At 45.6% G+C, this 22,809-nt stretch overlaps 1 protein-coding gene across 1 annotated transcript in view; it reads right to left on the bottom strand.

Annotated features, from left to right (window-relative positions):
- The window catches only part of SH3RF3 (SH3 domain containing ring finger 3), a 250,616-nt gene that overhangs the window by 90,218 nt on the left and 137,589 nt on the right, over nt 1-22,809 (bottom strand). Inside the window, exon 2 of the mRNA XM_029999202.2 lies at nt 4,097-4,372. Within this exon, the coding sequence (XP_029855062.1) occupies nt 4,097-4,372 (276 nt within the window). The remainder of the gene's footprint in view (nt 1-4,096; nt 4,373-22,809) is intronic.

Here is a 22,809-nt window from a genome sequence, read left to right on the forward strand (position 1 = left end):
GAGAAACGAACCCTTTTGCTGAGAAAACAGCACAAAATTGTGTCCTGTAACAGTCATGATTCACAGCCTGACTTTTATTCTAGTCATTAACGGCCATTAACGAAGCAATACAAAGCAGATGCGCCTGCTATTCTGCAGAGATAACAACTCCATCTAGAGCACTGGGGAGATGTCAGCGATGGCAGGATGGCACCGCGCGGTGCTCGGTGCGCCCGACGACAACACTCGCCAGCTGGCGCGAGAATCCCAATCGGCAGCTACCGCCGGGACGGTCCCTCTGAGAACAGCAAATGCTGCTGGAATTGAACGCTAAGGGACTGGGATGCCGCTCCGCAGCCAGGAACCAGTATTGGATGTGACGGCTCCAAGATTGGCACAACGCTTGTTAAACACCGCTGTGGGCTGGGAATAAAAGTGTTGGAAGATGAAGGAAATAGCCGATGTGATTAAAAATGTGACGAGCAATAAAGCACGGGCAACAGTTGACGTTACCTTGACAGGTTTGAGAGTCATCTACCACTGAGCCTTCAAAGGGCCACGTGAACTCATGCATGCAAAGGGTGGTCCAACCCCAAAACAAAACTGTGGGCTGAATTTGGACTCAGTCTAAGCCTGGAGTAACTACACAGACAGACAATAATGCGATTTCGCCAGATTTGCACCATTATAGCTAAGAGCAGAGTCTTCTTGCGCATGGCTTGTACCAGAGAGCACGTAGCCCAAGGGAGGACGGGTTATTTTTTAAAACAGAGACAGCGGGAGCCTAGGCTCATGCTGGGATATCACATAAGGAGACATTAGAAAGCTGAGTTAAATGAGTATATCCCAAGGGCATACATTGAGACTCTGCAGGCCACACGCTGATTGCAACCACGCTAGTGAACATCAGGAGTACCACTTCCGAAGCTGCTGGAGTTAAACTGGTGCAAAGCTGAATCAAGGCTGGAACCCGTCGTTACAGAGAGCAAAATAACTGCTAACCAACTGATTTGGCTGATCCCTGCTAAACACTGAGGAAAAATATGTTAAGTTGCAGATCTGGGATGTTTTGTCTTCTTGTAGGCACTGCAGAGGAGGGAACAGTGGTGGGACCCTATACCTGTACATACGGCTACTTTGGGAGGAGGAATTAGGGGGAGCAGTCCTCATGGCGTAAGAAAATGACAGGTTGGAGCTTTCTTTGTTGCACTGGATACTCAAGACAGAGATTTCTCTGTCCCTCCCAGTTTTATACTTACACATACAAAATTATTATATTTGATTTATCTTTGGCCTTTTATCTGGAGAGTGTTGTGTCTAGAGGAGTTGAAAATGGGAAAATGGCAGAAGCCCTCTGCAGCACTGCTCATGAAGATCAGCATAAAGCAGACTTCATTTTCTTGCAATCCATCTCTCGAGCAAAAGGACCTTTTAATTTTGAAGGAAAAAACCCCAACCCTTAGTAAGAGGAAAACCCTAATATCCTTCCTTTGTTTTCTTTTACTGCACCAACAGATATTCAGACTGCATTGTAACAAAGAGGATGGGAAAAAGCAAGGTCCAGCAGAAAAGCAACAAAACTTAATGATACAGAAGATCCCTAATTCTGAGTTCCCTTCTTTTAGTTTCTCTTCAGAGGAAAAGTCTTGTTTATTACATGTTTATAAGTAAAATTCAATTACAAGTGTCTGGTAGTGTTAAATGAGTTGCAGGACACAAATAGGTTATACTAGTTTGTATAAATGGTATGCTGATGCAACCCCTCTACCTGAGGAAAGAACAAATAGAGTAAATGAAATTGAGATCAGGTCCAGCACCTTCAGATGCAAACTGAGACATTCAAATGATGAATATTGCTCCAAGTGACAAATCACATCTACAGCAACGCAGTGCTCATGACTCTGTGCAGAGGAACTGACTGCATCAGCAGATGATCTAAAATCTGGGCTAAACAGGAACCTTCATCAGCGCAGGTGACAGCTAAAATTAGCATTGAGAAAACTGATGAAAACATGACGGTAAAGTCCCGAGATAAAAAATAGATTATTCACTGTCAGAGAGAACAATAGGCAAGACATAAAAACAGTTACAAGGTGACAGTGCATGTAGTGGAAGGAGCTAAAGAAGAAAATAGCAGTAGAAGAGAAACCAAAGCCCCTTGGGGAAAACACAGTCATCAGGGATAAAAGGATGCAGACAGTAACGCAAGGGGTGAAATAAAGGAAAATTGAAGGATTGAGAGTAGAGCTATACAGCAGAAAGAAATGCTCCATGTGAGAATGGCATTGGACAGCCGAGAAAATAAGAACTATCAGTATACAAAGACAGTTATTGTAAAGGAGGTATACTAATATATGGCACCAAATATATCAAATAAAAAAGTCTAGGAAAGGACCGGCTCTAAGAAAAAAGACCACAACTGCCCGCCATACCTATTAAGTTTCTTAGATCGAGCAAGCAATGAATACCTTAAGTGGACAAGATTGCTTCTCAGAGAAGTCACCATTGTATGTCTGCGCAAGCAGCAAGGAAAACAATGCACCAGTAAATATATATATTTACTGATAGGATCTCAAAGGTAACTTCTGGCTAACTTTCTGTTAGTGCGTGGCTGCTACTTCTCACTAAGCAGCCCACTTTCTCGCAGAGACTCACAGCTGCAGGGAGGCTGGGCAGTGGCAGGGTTTGCAGTGTTTGCAATCAAACGCTTCGCTTGCTATGGAGCAAAAGTGCTTACAAATCTTTTGTTAAATAAGTATGAGAAAGTATACATTCTAGGAAATTGCGTTCTGCTGAGAAATGTTGAACGAGTGAAAAAGATGTTACATTTGGTGAGAAAATTATATCCTGCAAATAATTCATTCAGCCATAATAGGTAGCCTCAAAAGACGAGGTCAGTAAAATCCTGGTGAAGGATATTTTTATCATCTATTTCATATTCATTTCCAGCATAACTGTTATTACCTTATGTGATACTATAACAACCACAGACAGCTGAAATAAAACAGAAGATGACAACGAACAGGTTCTCCATGGCATTCAGTGCCATAAATTAACATTAGGGGATACGCTTTGTTTTACTGTGGGTTTCTTGATATCCATGAAGCCCATCTAAGGTCAACACAAATTGCTAGGGAGGGGAGGGGGAGACAGAAAGCAGGTGGGGAAGTGGGGGAGAAAGGGAAAACGTGACATTTTAAATCCAAAGGAAATTACAATATCTCAGTTTTCTCTCATTCCAACTGGAATTTATTAAACATTTTGGTTTAAAAAAACCCAAAGACTGTTTTTTTAAATGTCTGCTTTTTAATGTCTTTATGTTCTTAAAATAGGAAATACTGTGATATATGACGATAGCGTATTTCAACTGCTAATTGGTATATGGTATGACGCAATACACATTTTGCAGCTGAATGGCATTTTAAAACACTGGAACATCTGATTCAATAAGGAACATTAGAAGACATATTTCCATTAGATTTTTTCTGAAATTGAGTCATTCTTGCAGAGCACTTCAATGCAGACGAAATGCATGCTTTTTAGACAGCAAAATGTTCTCAGAAACCGTGTAGCCAGTTCTACTTGTTGAGTTTCACCGGCTTTATACCAACCTGGCTGTACCTGGCACGAGCTATCTCACTGGCTTCTCCTTCAGACAAAATGGGAGCGATTTCCCAAGGGTGCTAACGAGGGGCTTGCCGCGAGGGATGGCTTCGCACCCACCCGGTCCTGCAGCACAGCCGGCGCGCGGGACACTGCAGGGCCACCGGGCAGGGAGGAGGATTTATTTACAAGTCGGGAGAAGTCAATGTCCTTCAGCACTTTACCTGACGGGACGTCCCGCTTAATAAAGGAAATTCAGCCCCGTCAGCCTGTCCCCACGGGGCTGCCTGAGCTCAAGGATGTTCACTTTCTCATACAAGAAACCAGTTGAAAGAAACAAAGGGAGCGCAGGGGGTCCCTGGCAGAGCTGGCAGGCAGATGTCCCACCGGTCCCAGCACCGCTGTGCTCCAGACTCGGCTGCCAGCACCCCACGTGCCCCATCCATCCCTACAGCAGCAGCTTTCTAAGCTTTTTTTTTTTTAAAGAAAAACCAAACCGGAACTATCCCCCTACCTTGGTGAAGGTCAGGCAATCCTTGTCTTGATCTTTATCCTTCATTTCAAAGTCATAAAGTGCTTTGCCCTGAGGTGGAGCTTGCGGGAGGGGCTTGATACACTGGATGTAGCTGGCGGGGAAGAAGCCGTGGTTCCCATTGAGCTCCCCGTGGTACCAGTTCTCGTCCACCTTCCGCCGCAGTATGATGATGTCTCCCTTGTTAAACTTGAGGTCACCGGGCTCTTTCCCCTCATACGTGTAGAGGGCTTTGCCATAGGGAAGCTGCGAAACGCTCTGGGGAAACAGAATATGCAACAGCTTTAAGCAAACTTGAGCCAGCACCAATTTCCTTCTTAAAGTCACTTTCACCTAGAGGCAAACTGGTCATCCATGACCAAATTACCCCAAGGACTGCAGCTGACTGCTACATAACACTATACCCTGGACTTTACAGGAAAACTAGGATGCACACGATGGTAAGACTGAGAAGGTAAGTGGGTTACATCAGAGGAGGCATTGCAGTTCTCCTGAAGCTCAGCTGAAACCCGTGGTACCTCTTACACCATCGAGCAGCAGCATCTGTTAATTTGCAAAATATCCTGTGTAAGCAGGACTATGTATTTAAACAAGTAAAACTCGACACGTCTAAGGGTAAAATATTAGACATGTTGACCTTCAGGGTTGCTTTGGTTTCTGAGGCTCAGAAGATAAACAAAACAAAACAAGCTTGAAGATTCACATGGTTCTAAACGTTGGGAAGTTGAAAATTTTTCATTGCGTTTGTTAGAGCAACTCCAAACATTTTTGAGTTTGAAGCTTTTAGTTTAGCTTTTGATTCTGTAACCAAATACTCTTACTTCTTTCAAAATCCCCAAGTCTCACGCTGTTCACTGAGGGCTACTGTAAACAGTTACAATATTCTTTGTTGCTTATGAATTAATGTCCCTGTGGAAAAGCGGAATAGGCAGAATGACTCAAATCTTTCTTTTAGAACTAAAAACAGCTCTGAGGCTTTCACTCTCATTAAAAGAAAGAAACAAACTTTAAAAAAATCACAGCACAAGAGCAAAAAAGCCTAAAAAGTGAATAGTTTGGTGTGACAGAAACGAGAAACCTATTTGATGGAAACTACTTGATTGTGAAGAATACTTCCCAGAGTTCACTTTGGCCCAGTGCAAGATTATCTCACCCCAGCTGCGACTGCATGGACAATTTTTTGGAGGAAGTATTGGTTTATGCAGCCCTTGCCCTTGCTCTCCCTGGATACTTGCTCCCCTCCTTGCTGAATCCCACAGAGCAGCGGGTAACTGTGTTGGACACAGCCGCCTGCTGCTTTGGCCCTATAATAGCTCTTTAACCCATACTGGGGGAGAAAAGGTGTATCGCTGTATTATCCTACCCCATTTTTTATTTTATTTAGCTTGCGCTAAGAGTCAGCTTGCAAGCCTCAGCACAAATACGTAGCAGCACGTACCACAGGGGACGTTAAAAGGGTCCTGTAAAGTCAACCTTTCCTAGGAGTCTTTTTTTCAGAGATGTATTTATAAAAATGACATGGTTTTCTGCTGCATATCTACGCCTACGAGTAGTCTGTTCCCTGCTCTGTACACGGGTTGTCAATGGGGTGTCCTACAGGAACAATGAAAAAGTAAAGGTATGTTTAATAAAACACCCTGCTATTCCCCCAGGTGTTTTTTATGCCTGTACTTCTGGATGACATTCCTGTACGTAAGAATAGCACTCGGATGCTTTCCGCAGGGAGAAACACTCCATTTCCCCACCCCAGCCAGAAAATGAGATGCTGGGATGACTTTTTACGGTATTTGTTAAAGCAACAAGCAGAGGCATTTTTCGATCCCAACGGGTGCATTAAATGGACCTGCTCCGGTGGGGCAGGTTTTATGCTCCTACACCTGCATCTTTCGGCAGGAGGAGGAGAAGCACCAGCCCATCGTCTGCAGCCTCCGCCGGCTGCTTCTGGGTGCCAGATGGTCGCTGCGGCAGGCAGATACCACGCTGTTCAAAAAGTAAGTTTCTCGAGTGCACCTTCACGCACAGGCGTTAACTTACTCATTTTATTAGGAAAGGCTTTAGTAGCTGTGCAGGTCTTGGAAAGCACGTGCAACCGATCTTCTTGCCTACAGCACGCAGGGAAGGCGGCAGGCAAACAGGCACAGCTCTGCAGAGCACTACCTGTGTTGTCTGGATGGGGATTTAATTTCATTCAGATGTGTCCCCAGCTCTCGGTTTTCTCATTACCAATTTACAGTTTCTCTTTTTTCTCTCTGTTCTTTTGGATTTTGCTGTATCTGAATGAAGGTACCCAGTTAAAGGCCAGCATTTTGGAAGCACCTTCAAATGTAACAAAAAAAGTGTGAAAACAGAAAAGAAAATCAACAGCCGGCTAACAGAGCATGCATCAAACAGTCTCTCCCAAACCAGTGGCAACATCCTACTGATATTTGTCTCTCTGCCAGGATGGTTATTTCCCTTGACACCAAAGCTTTGCCTCCCTCCCTAGCGTTTTAAAAGATTAAGCATACAATACCATCAAACTCCTTAGGTAAGGCATAGATTGCACTGCCTATTTGAAACCAGAAAAACAATATTAAGCTGAAAGACTACGGAGCCTTGTAGTAATTTAGAAATAAAAGATTCATTACTTTAACTCATGCTGGGAGAAGACAATTTATCAAACCCCGAGTAAGACTTCTGCCAGGTGCACACTGAACCGCTGCTGATCCAGGCACACGCCTGGCAAACCTGCTCCGTATCACTTACGCTGGAGCGGGCCTTACTGTTCCCAAGATCTTTGTAGCAATTCAAGGTCGGATCGCTTTCTTTACTTTTTAACCACTTTCTCTTCCCAAGCCTCATTTTACTGTGTAAAAAGTCAACAGTCCCCAGGACTATGGAAAAAGAAACTGGATTTTATTCAGCCTCACACATCATCAATGACATTCTTATGCAACACATGCTGGGCTTTTATTGCTAATTAATTGAGCTGGCTAGAAGATGATTCAGGTGCCTGTTTATACCTTCACCTGATGAAAACGCAGACTTTTAAGCAAAACAAACAAACTGCAAGACAAAAATTTTCACTTGAAATCTGGCACTGTTTTATTTGGAGACCCTAATGTGGCACCCCAGGGAATGTGCAGTTTAGGTGCTTGTGTTCCTATTCTCTGTCATGGGCTCAGTAATGGACCGTGTCATCCAGGGACTGTCCTACACAAAGAAGATCTGCACATGAGGTACTTGAACTACAACTGCCAGGGGGAAGGTGCTTCCAAAATAAAATGTTTCAATTGTCAGCTACAGCTTTTCTAATTCTGAGCCACAGCTTTTCAACTAAAAAATCTGTAGAGGCATTTTTTAAATTGAGCATGTTGTTTCATGAAAAGACAATGTCGTATTGAAAAATTACTGCAATTGGGACATTTCCTTGCCTTTCCATAAGGCCAGAAGTACCCATTTTGATTTAAGCATCCCAGGTAAAGCTTGCATTTACTGTGGTCCAGGCAGAGGTAAAGAAATAACAGAGTCCTCTAGCCCTTTTCAAATAAAGCTACATTTCCTGTTCTAAATCTCTAAGCATCTGCTCCAATCAACCGAAGAGAGAAATTCAGTATCACAATTACCAAAAAACCCCCAAAATAAACTCCTGAAGCTTCCTTGTTGATATCTTCTGGCCAAAAGGTCCAGCTTTCAGTGGACTTTCAATGGTCAGATTATATTAATGAATCCTGGTCCCTAAGAAGCAGATTTTGGGAAGTTCACCATTATTGTTCCTACTTTTGGTTAATCCGTAATTGAGAAGCAAATCAGATTCAGAAAGCTCCTCTTAACTACATCTGAAAGGAGGGAGCATTAAGCATATTTCAGAAATGGAAGAAAAATGATCACTGCTGCTGTTTGCTAGTTGCAGTGCCACTCCCCATCAACAGTAAGGTAATTCTTAGAAATCTTCCTATGATTATTTCCCTCTTTGCCAAATCTTTGTGCAGTGCAATTCTGACCTAATCAACCTCCTTTTCTTCATTTGACTCCCCCGAATTCAAAGGGAAGGGGCTTGGCCAGGACCGATCTCCGACTCACATGCAAACCCCCCAAGCGCTGCCGGGGAGCATGGCCTTCCCGTTTTCTGTTCAAAATCTCTGCCCCATGCCCTGTCCTATTTCGCCTCAGCTCCTTCTTCCACGCAACGACATTTCAGTCAGACATCATCATCTGCAGCATGCCCAGGTGGTCCTTCTTACAAAATCTTCCAATCTAAAACAGGCTGCAAAGTGTCATCCAAGGGATCAGACTAAAGAAAAGCTGAGCCAGGCAACGGTTTTGGTGGAGGGCAGCGATAAGCACAAAGAGATATTCCTCCAGCAACGGCAGGAGCGCTTGCGCCTTCCTCCTGCTCCCTGCTTCAGCAGAGCAAACCCTCCTTATCCACCAGCCACCGCGCTACCCCCTCGCCATCCCCTGCTCCTCAGCCAAAGCCCCTTCTCAGCCATGGGACCCCATCTCGGGGTCTTCTGCAATACTATGTCCCGGGAGGAAAACTCCCTTTCCCAGCAGCATCGTGCTGCTCCTCTTCCCACGGTGCCCGGTTCCACCGCAGCCATCCCTGCATTCGGGGACCGCGGCGGGGACGGCCTGGCTGCCGGCGAGGAGCTCGGCGGAGACCCCCAGCCCACCATCCCCTCTCCAAGTCAGCTCTCGACCCGCGTTCCTGCTCTGACGGGTGCCTGCCATCACCCCCCTCCTCGGCTGCCACGGAATCTGGTCGGGCATAATGCAGGCGGCTGCAAAATTAAACGGCCTCCGCATCTGGCTGTATCAAGAAATCGATTTGTCCTGTTGATTTATTGTTAGGTTAACTGGAATTCGGCTATGATGTGTATTAAATTTCAAAACTCTGTGTGGGTGTGTATAGAAATGAAGAATGTAAGAAAGAAAGAAAGGAAGGAAGGAAGGAAGGGAGGAAGTCACAGTCAATGGCAACGGCCAGTTTCTTTTTCCTGCCAGTAAATGCGCGTTGGCACGGCGCTGAATACTGCCAAAGGTTTCTTTTCTATTTCAGCAATCAATACTGACGTAAAAGCCTGAAGCGTTAATATGCTGAAAACCCCCCTCGCAGAAGACTCAATGATATGTTGGCAACTCAATCATTCTGCATTTGTGTTTCAGCAATGTCAAATGGCAGCAGTTAAGCAGAAACCTGCTGGCAAATTGACAAACAACAGCCATGAAGCAATTAAGTCGCAACGCTGGAGAATTTTTCATTACGTATCCTGAAGAACAAAAGGAGGGGGGAAAAAAACAGATATGCTTGTTTCGAATAAATTCTCCCGGTAGAAAGCTTTGTAGAGCGTAAGCTGCACAGGTAGAGTAGGACTTAAGTTTTCAAAAGCTGCAGAAAAGAGACATTTTCCCAATATGCTCGAAAGCAACGAAATATGCTCCAACTTGGGTCAAAGCCTACCAGCTCCTGCGTGCGATAGTTAGTGAAGGAGGTCACTACTTCGAAAAAGGTCTGATGCTTGCCCAAAATAAGTGCCTACAAAACATGCTTTTCCTACTTCACACCATTTGGGAAGGGAAAATAAAAGCTTCCCCATGCAACCAGTTTTTCTCGAGAGAGCAAACAGAGCCTGGATGTCTAAGATGAGCGTGCCTTCCGTTTCTGTGCCCCTGCACAACGAGGGAGGGTCTACACCGAAGACAGCATCAAAGCCCCAGGTGGAAAATCATCAGAGAGGCTGGCCGGATTTGCTGGCTCACAAACACACAGGAGGAAAGTCCAAGACCATTCCTTGACATCAATACGTTGCATTATATAAGAAATCAAAAATAAAATACACAGGGGCAAGGCCTCCAGCAACTAAACGCAGGCAGAAATGCTACGATCCAACCCTTCCCTCAAACCGAGTTTGTGTTCAGACTCCTGAAACCCAAGAAACCTCTTGAGGCTCCAGCTACAACCCCTCTCTGCAAGAGCAGAGCAGGAGATTGTTTTTCTGCCGCGTGAAAGCCACGTTAACGCTGAAGGGTAATTTCCCTCGCCCCAGCTCTTGCCTTGTGCAGCTCAAGCTGTGCAAAGAAGGGAAACCTCAGCTTCTTTGCTGCAAGGGCTTCCAGCGCCCGCGGGGATCCCCCGTGAGAGGCAGGTGTGATGCCGCCCGCCCCGTGGGGCAGCACCCTCACCGTACCCCTGCTTCAGGGGGATGAAGGAATTGGGGAAATGCAAAAGGTGGAGGAGTGTTTAACTCCTCCTTCTTTCCGCTTCGTGGGTCTTGTTCATAGTCAGAGCTAGAGGTGGAGCAGGAATGGATGAAGCCAAACAGCCTCAGAACACGCTGCTGGAACAGCCTGATAAGAGCACTACTAGGGACAGTAATTTATTTTTTTTTTTTAGACTGTACTTCAGTCATTTTAGCAAAACACACTGGCATGTTGCTTGTTGCAGTTCTTCAAATTTCTCCAACATCTCCATATGCCCCATCCTCCAAATACATATCTGAAGAGTCTGTTCCTCTGAATGAATGAATACACATTTATCTCCTTCATGAAGTACTATCAAGTGTAAACATCCAAAGCAAATCAGAAGTCAATAAAGAAGAAAAGACACAGAAAGGAAAAAGTAATGAGAAGGATGCACAGCTCAGTGGTAAACTATAATTGAACACAAACTGTTACTGTAGAGCATAACTAATAATTAAAACACATACTGTTAATTTTTTGCTTCATTACTCTGAAGCGTCGCACATTACTCTGAATCTCCCAATCTACGCAAGCAGAGACTCGGTGGCGATGCATGGGGCTGCATTTACGTCTTCCGACTCGTCGGAAGCTCCCCGTGAGCAGGCTGGGCGACACTTCAGCATATGGTTTCCCGCCATCCGTAACAGCTTCGCAGAAATCCCTTCGGGATGGGAAAGCGGAAGGCGGCCTGGCGTTCGGAGCGGTCAGCGGCGAGCACAACAAGCAGCTCAGCCGCGGTGGCAACGACGGCCGCGTCTGCCGGGCTTGGTAAGGGCGACGGCGTGAAGGGCAGCGGGGGCTGCGCCCTGTCCCCTTGCTCCTCGCCCTCCTACAGTCGCCCTCGGTTTAACATCTTTCAAGAGCAACGCGTTTCGCTTAAATCAATAGCGGTGCTTAAAACACGTCTCTTCTTAGTCAGCCCTAGGAAGCAAGAGAGAGCACTCGCACGTGCAATGAGCTGAAGAAACAAGGGGCCGGGGCAAACTTTAGCCCGCGCAGTTATAACAAATGTATACCACTGTCAGATCTGTGACCTGCAGGGTTTTTAGCGGCTTCTGTCCTCAAGAGGAACTTTCAGGATGACAGATCATAAATCATCGTTGTATCTCACCACAAAAACTCTTAAAAAGTGGTTTGTCTTCCATGGAAGACGGTTTGCCTTACGTACAGCCGTTCAGAAGCACTATTGCCCCTGGGCCACTGGCCTGACAGATCACGACGGTGACACTGCAGCATTTGCTTTCACAGAAAGCTAGTAATATGAAAAATTAATCAAAGAGAATCTAATTTTGCACAAAGTAGCAAAGACAAAAACTGGCGACGTGCTCTTAGTCAGCTCTGTGTGAACCATCAGTAAAAGCCTGAAAAATCACAGTTTGCAGGTACAACCTTTCTGAAATCAACTTTGAGAATCAAAGCAGTTAAGCCGACAATAAAAACAGCACCATGAAGAATGAAAACTGAACGTAATCCTTTATATACCCTGGAAAGTGTCATGCTTCTTTATAGTGCCATATAAATAGTAATTATTTACAATAAAAATAAAACCTCTTAACTAAAGCTCTACTCTTTTATTTAACTAAGGACTTGGACATAACGGTTAGATCCTGGCTGACGGTGCTGCGGAGCGCTGCAGTCCTTGTAACACCTGAGGACACGTGCAGACAACACGCACTTGAGCTGTGCACAGCTCCTACCTGGAGTAGGAGGTGAAATCCTTCTCCGAAACTGTTCTGAGGTGCTAGGAGGTCTTGGGAACACCTCTACGCCCTCCCAGGAGATGGTCTTTACACATGGAGAGGAAGTGCCCAAACAGCTTAGGAGCCTATCTGCCACTTCCAGAAGCGACTTTTGCAATTAGCACGAAGATACCCCGGGAATCGCTTAGCAGACGGAGACGAAATGAAGGCAAGCAGGTACAGCATCATTCTAGCGCGTCGGCATTGCTCCCCAAAGAACGGGAAACAACGATGTTCATCACCCCAGAACAGCAAAGGATGCTGTTAATCTTCTTCAGCAATGGGCAAATGGAGCATAAACTGCTCTTTAAAGAGAACAGCGTCTCCCAAGGTTATTTTGTAGTTTATATGGCAAACAGGCCCAACTTGCATTTTACCTTATAAGGTCCATCTTTGTACACACCAAGATTAAAGAATGTTTTAAACTTTCCCTTGGCAGATGCAGTTTTTGCCTGCAGCACAACTGAGAAAGAAACAGCAGGATTTCCACTACATAGCTTGTCACACAGGTATGTTTGGGATTCTCCGCTTGACCAAAATAAGAGCTCAGTTTTACAGTTCAACACCGTTTCTCTTAGGAAGTTTAAAAACTGGAATGCAAGACCATCCCATGCTGAGCTCATCCAATCTCACAATGGCAGCTAAAATAGCTTCACACCTTCTGCACATCTCACGCTGCTTCAGCCCGTCACTCAGCATCTATCAATATTTACACATTCAAAGATCTCTTTTTCCTAGCAACACGTTGTTTAAAGCAAAGTATTCTCAAACTACACGCACTCCTATTAAACAACATGTGATTTTCAGGGTCAGGTTGGATTTCTAGCAGTGAATTCACAGCTATCGCTGCCCAGAGAATCAGTGGGTTACACCAGCCAGCTGTTTAACCGTGTCAGCACAAAGTCCCTCATGTTCTGCAAAACCCGAAAGCTTCGAGACTCTCTGCTCTTTAATAAGTGGTACTGTCAACACACTGCTGGCATTGTAGGTCAAATTTTGGTTTCAGTTAAACCGCTTTAATCCAGTTAATCTTGATGAAGCGGCGTGGACGTATAGAAAATTCCTACACAATATAGAGCTTTATCTTACAAGTAATCTCCTCTGAAACAAAGCTGAATGGCTGGCAGCCTCTACCAAGGAAAATATTTAGTGATCTCTCATGTGCTGGCCATAGCCTTTACAGAGCCTCGCTACGCTCTGAGAATCTGAAACTAAAAATTTTCACCTTTCAGGCAGAAAACAGTCACTGGATCCTAAGGGCCAAATTTTACCCTCATAATCCTGCGCAGGGATCCCGGTGAATGGACCGGCTGCTGCACGCAGACGTTTCAGAGCAGGAGTCGGTCTGCAAAAAGTCCCAACCAGTAGCCAAGAGGACTTCTCACCCAAGTATGCAACGTGGCTTCAGGAGAAACCACCAGACAAAATCCGCCTCGACTGCCTGCCTTGCAAAGGCGAGGGCCACCAAGCACATCCTGAGCGAGGGCTTCAGGAGCTGGCGCTTCGTCAACACAGAAGAAAACAAGTAACAGCAAAAACCATCTGCTGCTGCAACTTGAACGGGCAATCTCACTGCAATGTGCTACTTGAGCAGTTCAAGGAGGAAAGACGGCAAAGTTGGCTACATTTAGCCTGCCAGAGCCACGAAGAGAGACACGCTGTAAAACAAATAGGAGCTCCCTCGAGGCTACGGAGAAACACAAAACAAAACCTTATATTCAAGGCACTATAGCAGTTATGTATTTAAGGTTGCCTTGTGTTCTCCATTCAAAGTGTGTCTTAAATCCTTTAAAGAAACATGAAATCTCTCACTGATTACTCCCCAGACGACACCGCTTCGGTCAGGACCATGACCTGGTTTTCCCAGCCGCCTGCCAGAACCCAGTCCTTGCTCGTTTTTTGGTAAAAGAAACGAGTTAAAAGTCAGCCCGCTGTGCAATTTTGAGAGCCTTATGTTTTTTCAGGCTCCTTCACCTCCACAATGGCAGCATTTACAGCCCTGGAATTTTACACAATTCTTTATGCTGTAGGTCACGGCAAGAAAAAAGAACATTTGGGGGAAACTACTAAAAAGTATTGCATAAAAGCCCATAACGTGGATCTCTGCTGTAACTGCTTCATTTGATCTTTCCTGGTGGAAGCTGACAAAGCAGAGGACAGCTTACATTTTCCAGTGGTGCCTTTGTAACTCTGCTACCCGGCCCGATACCTTTGGTTTGCCTTCCAGCCTTTCCACGTCTTTCTTCTTGGCTCCTTCCCTTGTGACTCAAGCGTTTCCTTAGCAGAAACCCTCTCCCACCTCCGCCCCAGAGAGGACTTTATGGTCCAGTCCTGCTACAACTCATCTGAGCTGGGTTTCCTCCTGGCAGACACCAGGCAGGTCACAGCCCAGAGGCGTCCCACTCCCAGGACTTTTCCATTGCCATTTTTTCTCTCTCAGGTGGACCGCAGGGAGGGGAGAGGGGTAAGGAAGGGCCTGGAGATGAAGCTACCCCAAAAATGGAGCGGGCAGCTCTATTTGCCATCTGGCAAAGCTCCCAGAGCTCAACAGAGGGAGCTCCACTCCGGCGAATCTTGCCGGGATCGCTACCGGTGCAGAAAATACTTCTTTTTTTTTTTTTTTTTTTTTTTAGCATAAATAAATGCACACCAGGAAAATCTTTCTCCTCTCTTCCTCCCTCCCTTCACACAAACGTTAAAGGTTGTGCAAAAGCTTCTCCCATCATCAATCACCAAGAATCAAGAAAATCAGCCGCCGAAACAACAAAAGCCACTTTGGCAGCCTCAGCTCACAGGCTCCAGCGCCCAAACAAAACAACACAGAAAAATTTAAAAATGAAGGATTTTTTAAAATTTATCTTTCTGAGGTGACATAGGGTTGTTCAAGGACCATGTTGGGATCATTTCTCCATACAGAAATGCGCATCTGCTGAGGAGCTGAGGAGTCTCTGAGGGTGTCAGAGCATCGCCAGGTTTGAAGGGTGAAACAAGGATGGTTTTACCGGGGAGCGAGCAGGGCTGCTGCCGGGGTTTCCAGGGAATATGGGAGAGGCGGTAGAAGACAAATGACCATGAAGACTCTCTGATATGGGAATGGGATGAAGAAGTGCCCACCCAAAGAGCCTGCCTGGCTAACACTGATGGTGGCTTGTAAACTGAGACGGGTGAATGGGTGAAGGAGGAAATAATTCTTATTTCTGATGAAGGGGAGGATCTGAAATTCCTACTTAAACCCTAGCACTTCTGCAAAAGATAGCGTTCGATTTGCTTACGCTGCTTTTACTGTATGCTTTATGATTAATAAGTGCGGTGCCTAGGAAGCACCTCTTTCTGTTGTGTCGTCCTCAATGCATGCGACCACAGAGCAGAGCCCTGCACTATAAAACTGAAAATATATCCTCTGCTTTCCCCAAAGTTTTCATAAGGCAGCTTTAAAAAACACACTCGATGAGAACTTTCTGAGGTGGTATTAACAGTTTCATAAATACTGTATTACCTGAAATGTACCTTCTCTGAACTGACAGGGTGTTTGATAAATGCACTGTGGGCTGCATACACAGCGGAGCTAAAGAACATGTTTCCTCGGTAGCTCAGTTGTAAACTTCAATAGGTGGATAAATTCCCGTGTCACTGGAGAATATTTACAACGGAACCTTATTTATCAGCAGCGTGCCCTTACCAACAGCCCACACAAATCCTGTTACACAAAACCAGCTATGGCTCTTTTCTCATAGTTACATGAAAATCACAGAGGTTTCTTTTGCACCGGGACAGGCTTTATAGCCAGCAAGATGAAACTGCATTAGGAGATGCTAACGTTGAAATATTCTTGGCTCAAAACGTCAGCGTGAGAAGAGTTAGCTCATCCACAGCTGTGCTGTGTGAGCAGTCTCCTCATCCCTTCGCTGTCAGGGACCTTCTCAAGTGAGAGCACATCGGGGGTCTCCACGCTCGTGTCATCTGAACGTGCTGACCGACTTGCCAGGAATTTAGAGAGATTATTTCCCCCCCTGTTTGCCGCGATTAGTAATATTAAAATATCTGGTATCCATTAAAAATGAAAAACCCACGCTTTTTTAAACCACAGCGTTTCAGCTCTGTTTATCAAAAGTGCCCCTGTGGTTGTTATTTTCCCCAAAAGCGGACCTTCTTTTTCGGGACCCTTGCCTCCTCCTTGGCGGGGCCGCAGGCTGCCTCCGCTTTGTCCTCCCATCCGGGTCCCTCGCTCTGAAACGACTCATTAGCTGCAACTTACTGACACGCGCTCTCTTCGCAGAGACGGTACGGAATCACTTTCAAGTCCTCGGTCCCACCGACAGGACAGACCGGCACTTTCCCGCACGTTAGCCAGCTGACTGCCTGGAGGGCTTTAATTAGCTCCGGCTTTGACGAGCGCCGGGCGGTCGGAGGAGAGGGCTGTCCCGTGCCTCCCGCGGCCTCGCTGTACCGAAAAGGTCAAAGAGCACCTCGCGCTCCGATGCCGCGAGTCCTCGTCTCCTCCGCGGTGGGAGAGGTCCCCCCCCGACCCCAGCCGCCGTGCCGGGCTCCCGTTAGGAGCAGCTCAGCTCATCCCCGGCTGGAGCAAACCTCCGCCTGGTTTGATGTTAGGAAGCAACGGTAGTTGGAGCAGACAAGGAAAACATCAAGGAAGGTACAAGGCTTCATAATGCAAATCACGCTTTTATGTCATTCTCCCGAATCCCCTTTGGGGAGAGGAAAGTTGATTATCTACAGAATATGGGTCAAAGTTATGCCTTAAGGATCTTTCGGCACTTTGGCTGCTTGCTGACATACTATGGGGCTCCTTGGTCCCTTTTCAGGTTAATGCTTTCAAAGTGCTGTCCCTGTGCATCTGCATCATCATCATCATTATGCTGCTAAAAAAATTCATTTCCTGCACCCACTCCCAGCAGCTTCTCTCATGCTGAATTTAATTGATGCTTCTTCCTGCACTCTGAGGAATGATTAAAATGAACGCTACACATGTTTGGAAGCACCTCGGATTTTGAACTCTGCATGGTTTCTAATTAAAGGGTCACACACAGGATGCTTGTGCTCCATTTCACTCCTCTCTATGGCTATTATTATTACACACATTTCAGCAGTAGTCAAAAGAATCTTCTCTACCTCACATAACAGGATCCTGATTTAGACTAGATAATCACCAGTTGTTGATCTGGGTGAAAAATGTCTTTAGGAAAGGCAAGGCAAAAAAGGCTTGAGATGTAACTAGCCCTCTGGCATAGGCATTGATATTAATGACCTAAGTGTTTGAATTTCTGGCTAACCTGGAGCATGTAGTACCCAATGTTAAGCACTGGTGCTAATGAAGTACAAGAAAAAAAACCCAAACAGCTAGAAAAAAACCCAGTGTAATCTGCAAGGATGTATGCGAGTGATGAAGCAGCAGCCCTGCTGTCTGGGTGTCAAGGTCTCTGTCGCTACAGCCAGATCACTTGTTTTGAGGATTGACTCTTCCCCAAGGCGAAGATATGCCCTCAATCATATTCTGATGTGTTATTGACATATTTGACATATTCCTCTATCATCCACGGATATGTTTCCACAGAGCACGGCCAAAGCCGCGGACGCGCTCAGCTCCAGAGTTTTTGGGACCCACAGCCCCGCGCGCGCCGTGCCGTAGGATACGGCCTCGGTGCTCGCCGACCTGTCGGCACGGGTCGGACGGGGCACGTGGGAGCAGTTTGGCGTGCTCAGGGCCGCCAGCATGCCTTCTGTCCCGTTAAACCACCACACCTTCCCTTCCCTTCCCCTTGAAGTCCAGGCGTAGCCGGAGATGGCTTCATCCGGGGGCGGCTGATGCTCCGAGATTTTGGAGGAAACGGGAAGGTGAGTCTCAGCACTACTCCTGCCCTTCCCTACCCACCCTCTCCCTGGTAAAGACTTGATTCCTGGGTAAAACTTCAGGTACAATTTTTGAGATGTTGCTCAGCTTTACTTTCAGATATCTCAGGACCCAAATGGCCGGGGGAAGCAACCAGCACTGAAATCTCGCCCCAGTTAATTACACATCTGCACCATCAGCAGCTGCATCTGACATCAACAAAGCTGCACAATGAAGCTAATACCCCTGCTTTTCTGTAAGAAAAGATGGGGCTGTAAACCACAAAGGGGAAAATGTTTCACATATATTTGCTATTAATATAAAGCCAGCTCATAAACCCCATCTTGCAAAGCCGTGCAGTCATTTCGAAAACTGCAGCTACACCTCGCTAGATGCAATGACCTTAACGTTTTCCAAGGCCTGCTTCTGACTTTGCTTACATGAATGTAAATAAATCAAGAGCTCCCCCACTGACCATAATGACAGTATTCCTGATTGTCACTGTTGTGGCAGCACAGTCAAGTTCTGTGGCAAGTGACACCAGGGGAAATGCTATGATAGCAATCCTATACTGCATTGCGTGCATCTTTTACCACCTCGTAATTTTTAAAATATGGGATGCATTTGCTTTTTGAATGTCTTGTAAAATGCTACAGGCTATAAATAATTCAAGCCAATAATAATGGGATGCCTGGGCATTTCTTTTTCAGTTTTAAGAAGGCAGCGCTCTAACTTGGTGAAATAAACTGTTTTTACCGAAATAGTTCTCACTGCTGGTAAAGAAATGGCTTACAATTAGGTACACTGCATATTAGCAATAAAAAAGACTTAACAACAAAGCAAAATAGTGCTGGTGTATACATTTTTATTACTTACTCGTCTTCTGTACGGTTTCAAATCCTTTCAGAATAGAATTGAACTCCTGTGCCTCTACCCTGAGCTAATGCTATAATCATTGGGATATTGTATTAAATAGGAGCACCGGCTTCTCCTCTGGCCGTGTTATAAAACTGAAGAGCATTTTGCCTTTCAAAGACAGATTTTAGACACTTAACTTCAGGAAAGGATTAGGTCCTATCTCTCAAAAAGGAGAAGAGACTTTGGCCCCTGAGAGGGGCAGAAGTAAGACGTACTGCCATCCCCAACACTTCCCTAGCAGCTAATTCAGCACGCTGGCTTCCCCTCTCCCCTCCTTCAGCCAGCTAACACTTCAGGCTCCCGGCCTGCCCTAACTCTTCTCACTGGTGATAAGCTTAGGTCACCATTTCGGGACAGTGGATTCTGGTACAGGAGCGTGAGACCTGCAAAACAGGGGTAAAGGATGGAGTTAAGTATTGCTCAGAAAAAATACAAACGCACCCTGAAGAAGACTACATCCTGTATTTCCATGACATCAAAACCAATTAAGCTTTGTTTCCCTGCTCGTTATGCCTAATTATTCTATCATACCGCCTCCAAAAAGCTATTCATAGTTACATCTGTCATGTGGCCTCAGCATAGCTCTGAAGACTAAAGGTTTGCAAGTACATTTTGTGAAATAGCAGCAAGTGCTACGTGGTCAAGTGGTGTCTCTCCGAGACACCTCCCTTGGTGGGGCTGCTGGAGAAAGCTGTGAGCCCCTTGACTCTCTCAGCAATGCGACCTCCAAGAAAGAGCTTGAGAAAGAACCAGCCAAGGGTGCAGTTTTATGGTACCATCTTCAGGCAATCTTTGCTGGTTAACGTGTCCGTGGGTTTAGCTCCCCGAGCTGGCTCCTCAGGCTGCGAGATGAGCACAACAAAGGCAACAGGACCGCACACCCGATTGGAGGGCTCAGTTGGGAACCAGAACATCCATTTTCGGCAGCAGCCCCCAAACGGGATCTATAGGCTCAGCCCTACCCTAAACCCACAGCTTCAGCATGAGAGTAAGTGATAGCTCCAAGTCCGAGAATGAGCGCTGGATCCCTCACTTGAGCAGATGGGAATTACTGTGCTGAATTTCAAAGGAAGGCAATTTAGTTTCCATATGATGCCATTGCTTTCTTTTCACCACCTCATCCCCCTGCCTGCCAGAACCTCAACTAAGGAATTGTCCACATCCTGGTTTGAATGTTTCTATGGAGTCAGAACTTGAAAGAATATGTCTGTGCTCAGAAATTATGCATAAGTCCATTACAGCACAACAATAACTCAACTGTAATTGCCTAGTGGCACAGGCTGGAGCAAAGCAAGTATGAGCAAATCCAGAATCTGGGCAAGTATGAGGAAAGTCAAGAAATGATGGACAGAGACCCCTTTGAGACCACTGCAGCTTCACGTGACCACTAAGTCTAGTGCTCTGCAACTAACAAGAAATGTTGCAATAGATATACTTCTCAGCTTCTCAGGCATTTTTTCTACATGCTCCAGTTCACCACAGGCAACAAAGCACCTCCCCAAACCCTCTCGTGAACTTAACACCAAGTAGGAATGACCAGAAGCTGTAACTTTCACATGGTAAACCAAGACCGCAGGAGAGAGCAGAAGCACGGCCGATGTCCTGCTCCTGATGAAGGGCGCTCAGCAAACCTTGGTAAGAGGACTTGCTTACCCCATGAGATGATAGGTACCAAGAGAAATTCAAAGACACATCACCAAATACTTTGCAACCTGAGTGGAGGAGAAAGCTTCTTTCTGACCACAGATCTAAAGCCTGATGCAGGCCAGAGCACATGGCAAAGACAAACCAAGCAGACGCTTGGTACGACTGAGCCCCAGCGCACCCTGACCTGTGTCCTGGCTCTGGATATGACCAATGCCCAAATCTTTGCAAGAATGCCGTTGAAGCTTTTTCTTGCAACCTGCAAAAGTCCTGCAGCAGGAGATAAAGGCAATGTAAGCATGATGCAGTGTGACAGTAGCTTTAAAATCCCTTTGGGCATATCAGTGTAGGAAATACCTAATGATTCATACTTCTAGAGCACTAAACATGCCATTAGCCCTGCAAGAACCTGGCAACTATAAAAATCCCCAGACAGATAGGAGGACTGTTCAGCTAGTGAGATCCTGTAGCTACTAGATCAATGTCTTCCCGCACAGCTAGGAAATGAGAAATTATGGGTTCAATAGTCGAAAAATACGAATTTCTCCATAGAACAAAAAGGGGGAAAAATCAAACCCAGTTCCAAAACATTGCACTGAGAAGATGTCACCCCCTCAATTTGGTCTCCATTATAACAGTTGTTGGCTATTTTAACACGAAAATTGCAACAAACTTTGCAAACTTGCTTTCAGACAAGGTAATTTCAGCAGAAGGTGAAAAGTGCTGATGACAGTGGAAAGATCCTGTAGAATGAACTCTAGAAAACAATTAATCTGTGTTAATGATGTCCAGAGGAAGTGACAGGAAATGCTGCTTAAGGGAGATCAAGCCCATTTTACCCTTGAGCAGATATTACACGAAAGGGCAACAGCAGCTTAAGATGTTCCCTTCCATGTTTGCCAGTATTGACCTTGTTCAGGCAAATTATCAATCTCCGCGTCTCCTCTGAACTCCCACCATTATGAGTGCACACACCCCTTCAATGTCTGATATGCATACATTACCTACAAGAATTAATCCAACTTGCATTTGTACGCTGAGCAGCTGGTCTGAAATCTACTCCAGAATAAAGTAACAAAAAAAGTCCAAAAACCATATATGCAGCTGGGATTGCTTATGAGTGAAAAATGTGGTGTCGTTATAGCCAACAGCATATGTATTCAGTACGCAGATCTACAAATACTGGATTCACTGCCAAAATCATTGTTACGCAAACTGGCTGACTCTCTGCATTTTCCTGATGAACCAGAAGGAACCTGCCGAAGAGAGGGAGACAAAGTAGAGTACTTTGCAAAAATTTCAGATCACAGATTTATGGTGTGCACAATGCAGTGCCATCTAGCTAGTCCCAGGGGAGCTGGAATGTCCCTGCAGCACGGCACGTTTCCGACCAGGGTACGAGCTCGGACCCTGGGGAAGTGTCAGCATCGTCGTGAAGAGCCCCAATAGTGTGGCTATGTCGCGACAAACTAGCCTGTCTGGAGCAAGGTCAGGTACCGCCGCACACAGCTGTGGCGAGTGCTGTAGACCCACCTAAACAGCATCCACAAGTGACACTGGAATGAGATCCTGTTTTCAAAGGGATTTATTTGCTTCCTGAAGTGCAGAATATGACACACGCAACAGCCGCTTCCTCTGCAACACTTAACCGGAACAGCTATATTGCTTAGTTTGCAACATCAAAAATAAATAATTTAAAAAAATCAGTCTTCATTTATGTCTCTCTTCAAAACATTAACAAATGCTAAATTCCCCCCTACTTATTTCAGATAATGGAATCTATGTAATGAGAATCATTTTTAATAGAGCTTCTCTGTGTTTTTACTGAGGGCATATTTTTACCCACTGCGTGGAGCTGACTTTGCACATATTCATTCTGCTATTTTAGCAGTAGGAGACTAGGTTAACACACCAGTCATTCACTCCTGGAGATCTGGATTCAGTTCCTGGCCTACATGACAAGTGATAATGAGTTTGGTTATTGAATCTCCAGGGGATATTTGTTCACATTACTAAGCAACCGCATAATTTGGCAAGATGTGTTAAGTATGTGCTACGGATAAGACCAGGGGCCAATTGCTCAAATGACTGACACAATGCAGCCTCCCTCACATCACTACACCAAACTCCTCCTTTGTGCAATTCTGCTGGAGATGAGGAGAACTGTGCGGGTTTTTCAGCCTGTCTGTTTTAGTGTCTGTACCGACGCGGGCCAGTGAACGGCCGTGCAGGTACGATCTGGATCTGCAGCTACATAAAGAAACAGGACCTATGTCCCTACTATCAGACTCAGCACATAATTCAAGGTTACTTTAATCAGCTATGCA

The sequence above is a fragment of the Aquila chrysaetos genome, chromosome 23, assembly GCF_900496995.4.
Source record: "Aquila chrysaetos chrysaetos chromosome 23, bAquChr1.4, whole genome shotgun sequence".
Lineage (NCBI taxonomy): Eukaryota > Metazoa > Chordata > Aves > Accipitriformes > Accipitridae > Aquila > Aquila chrysaetos.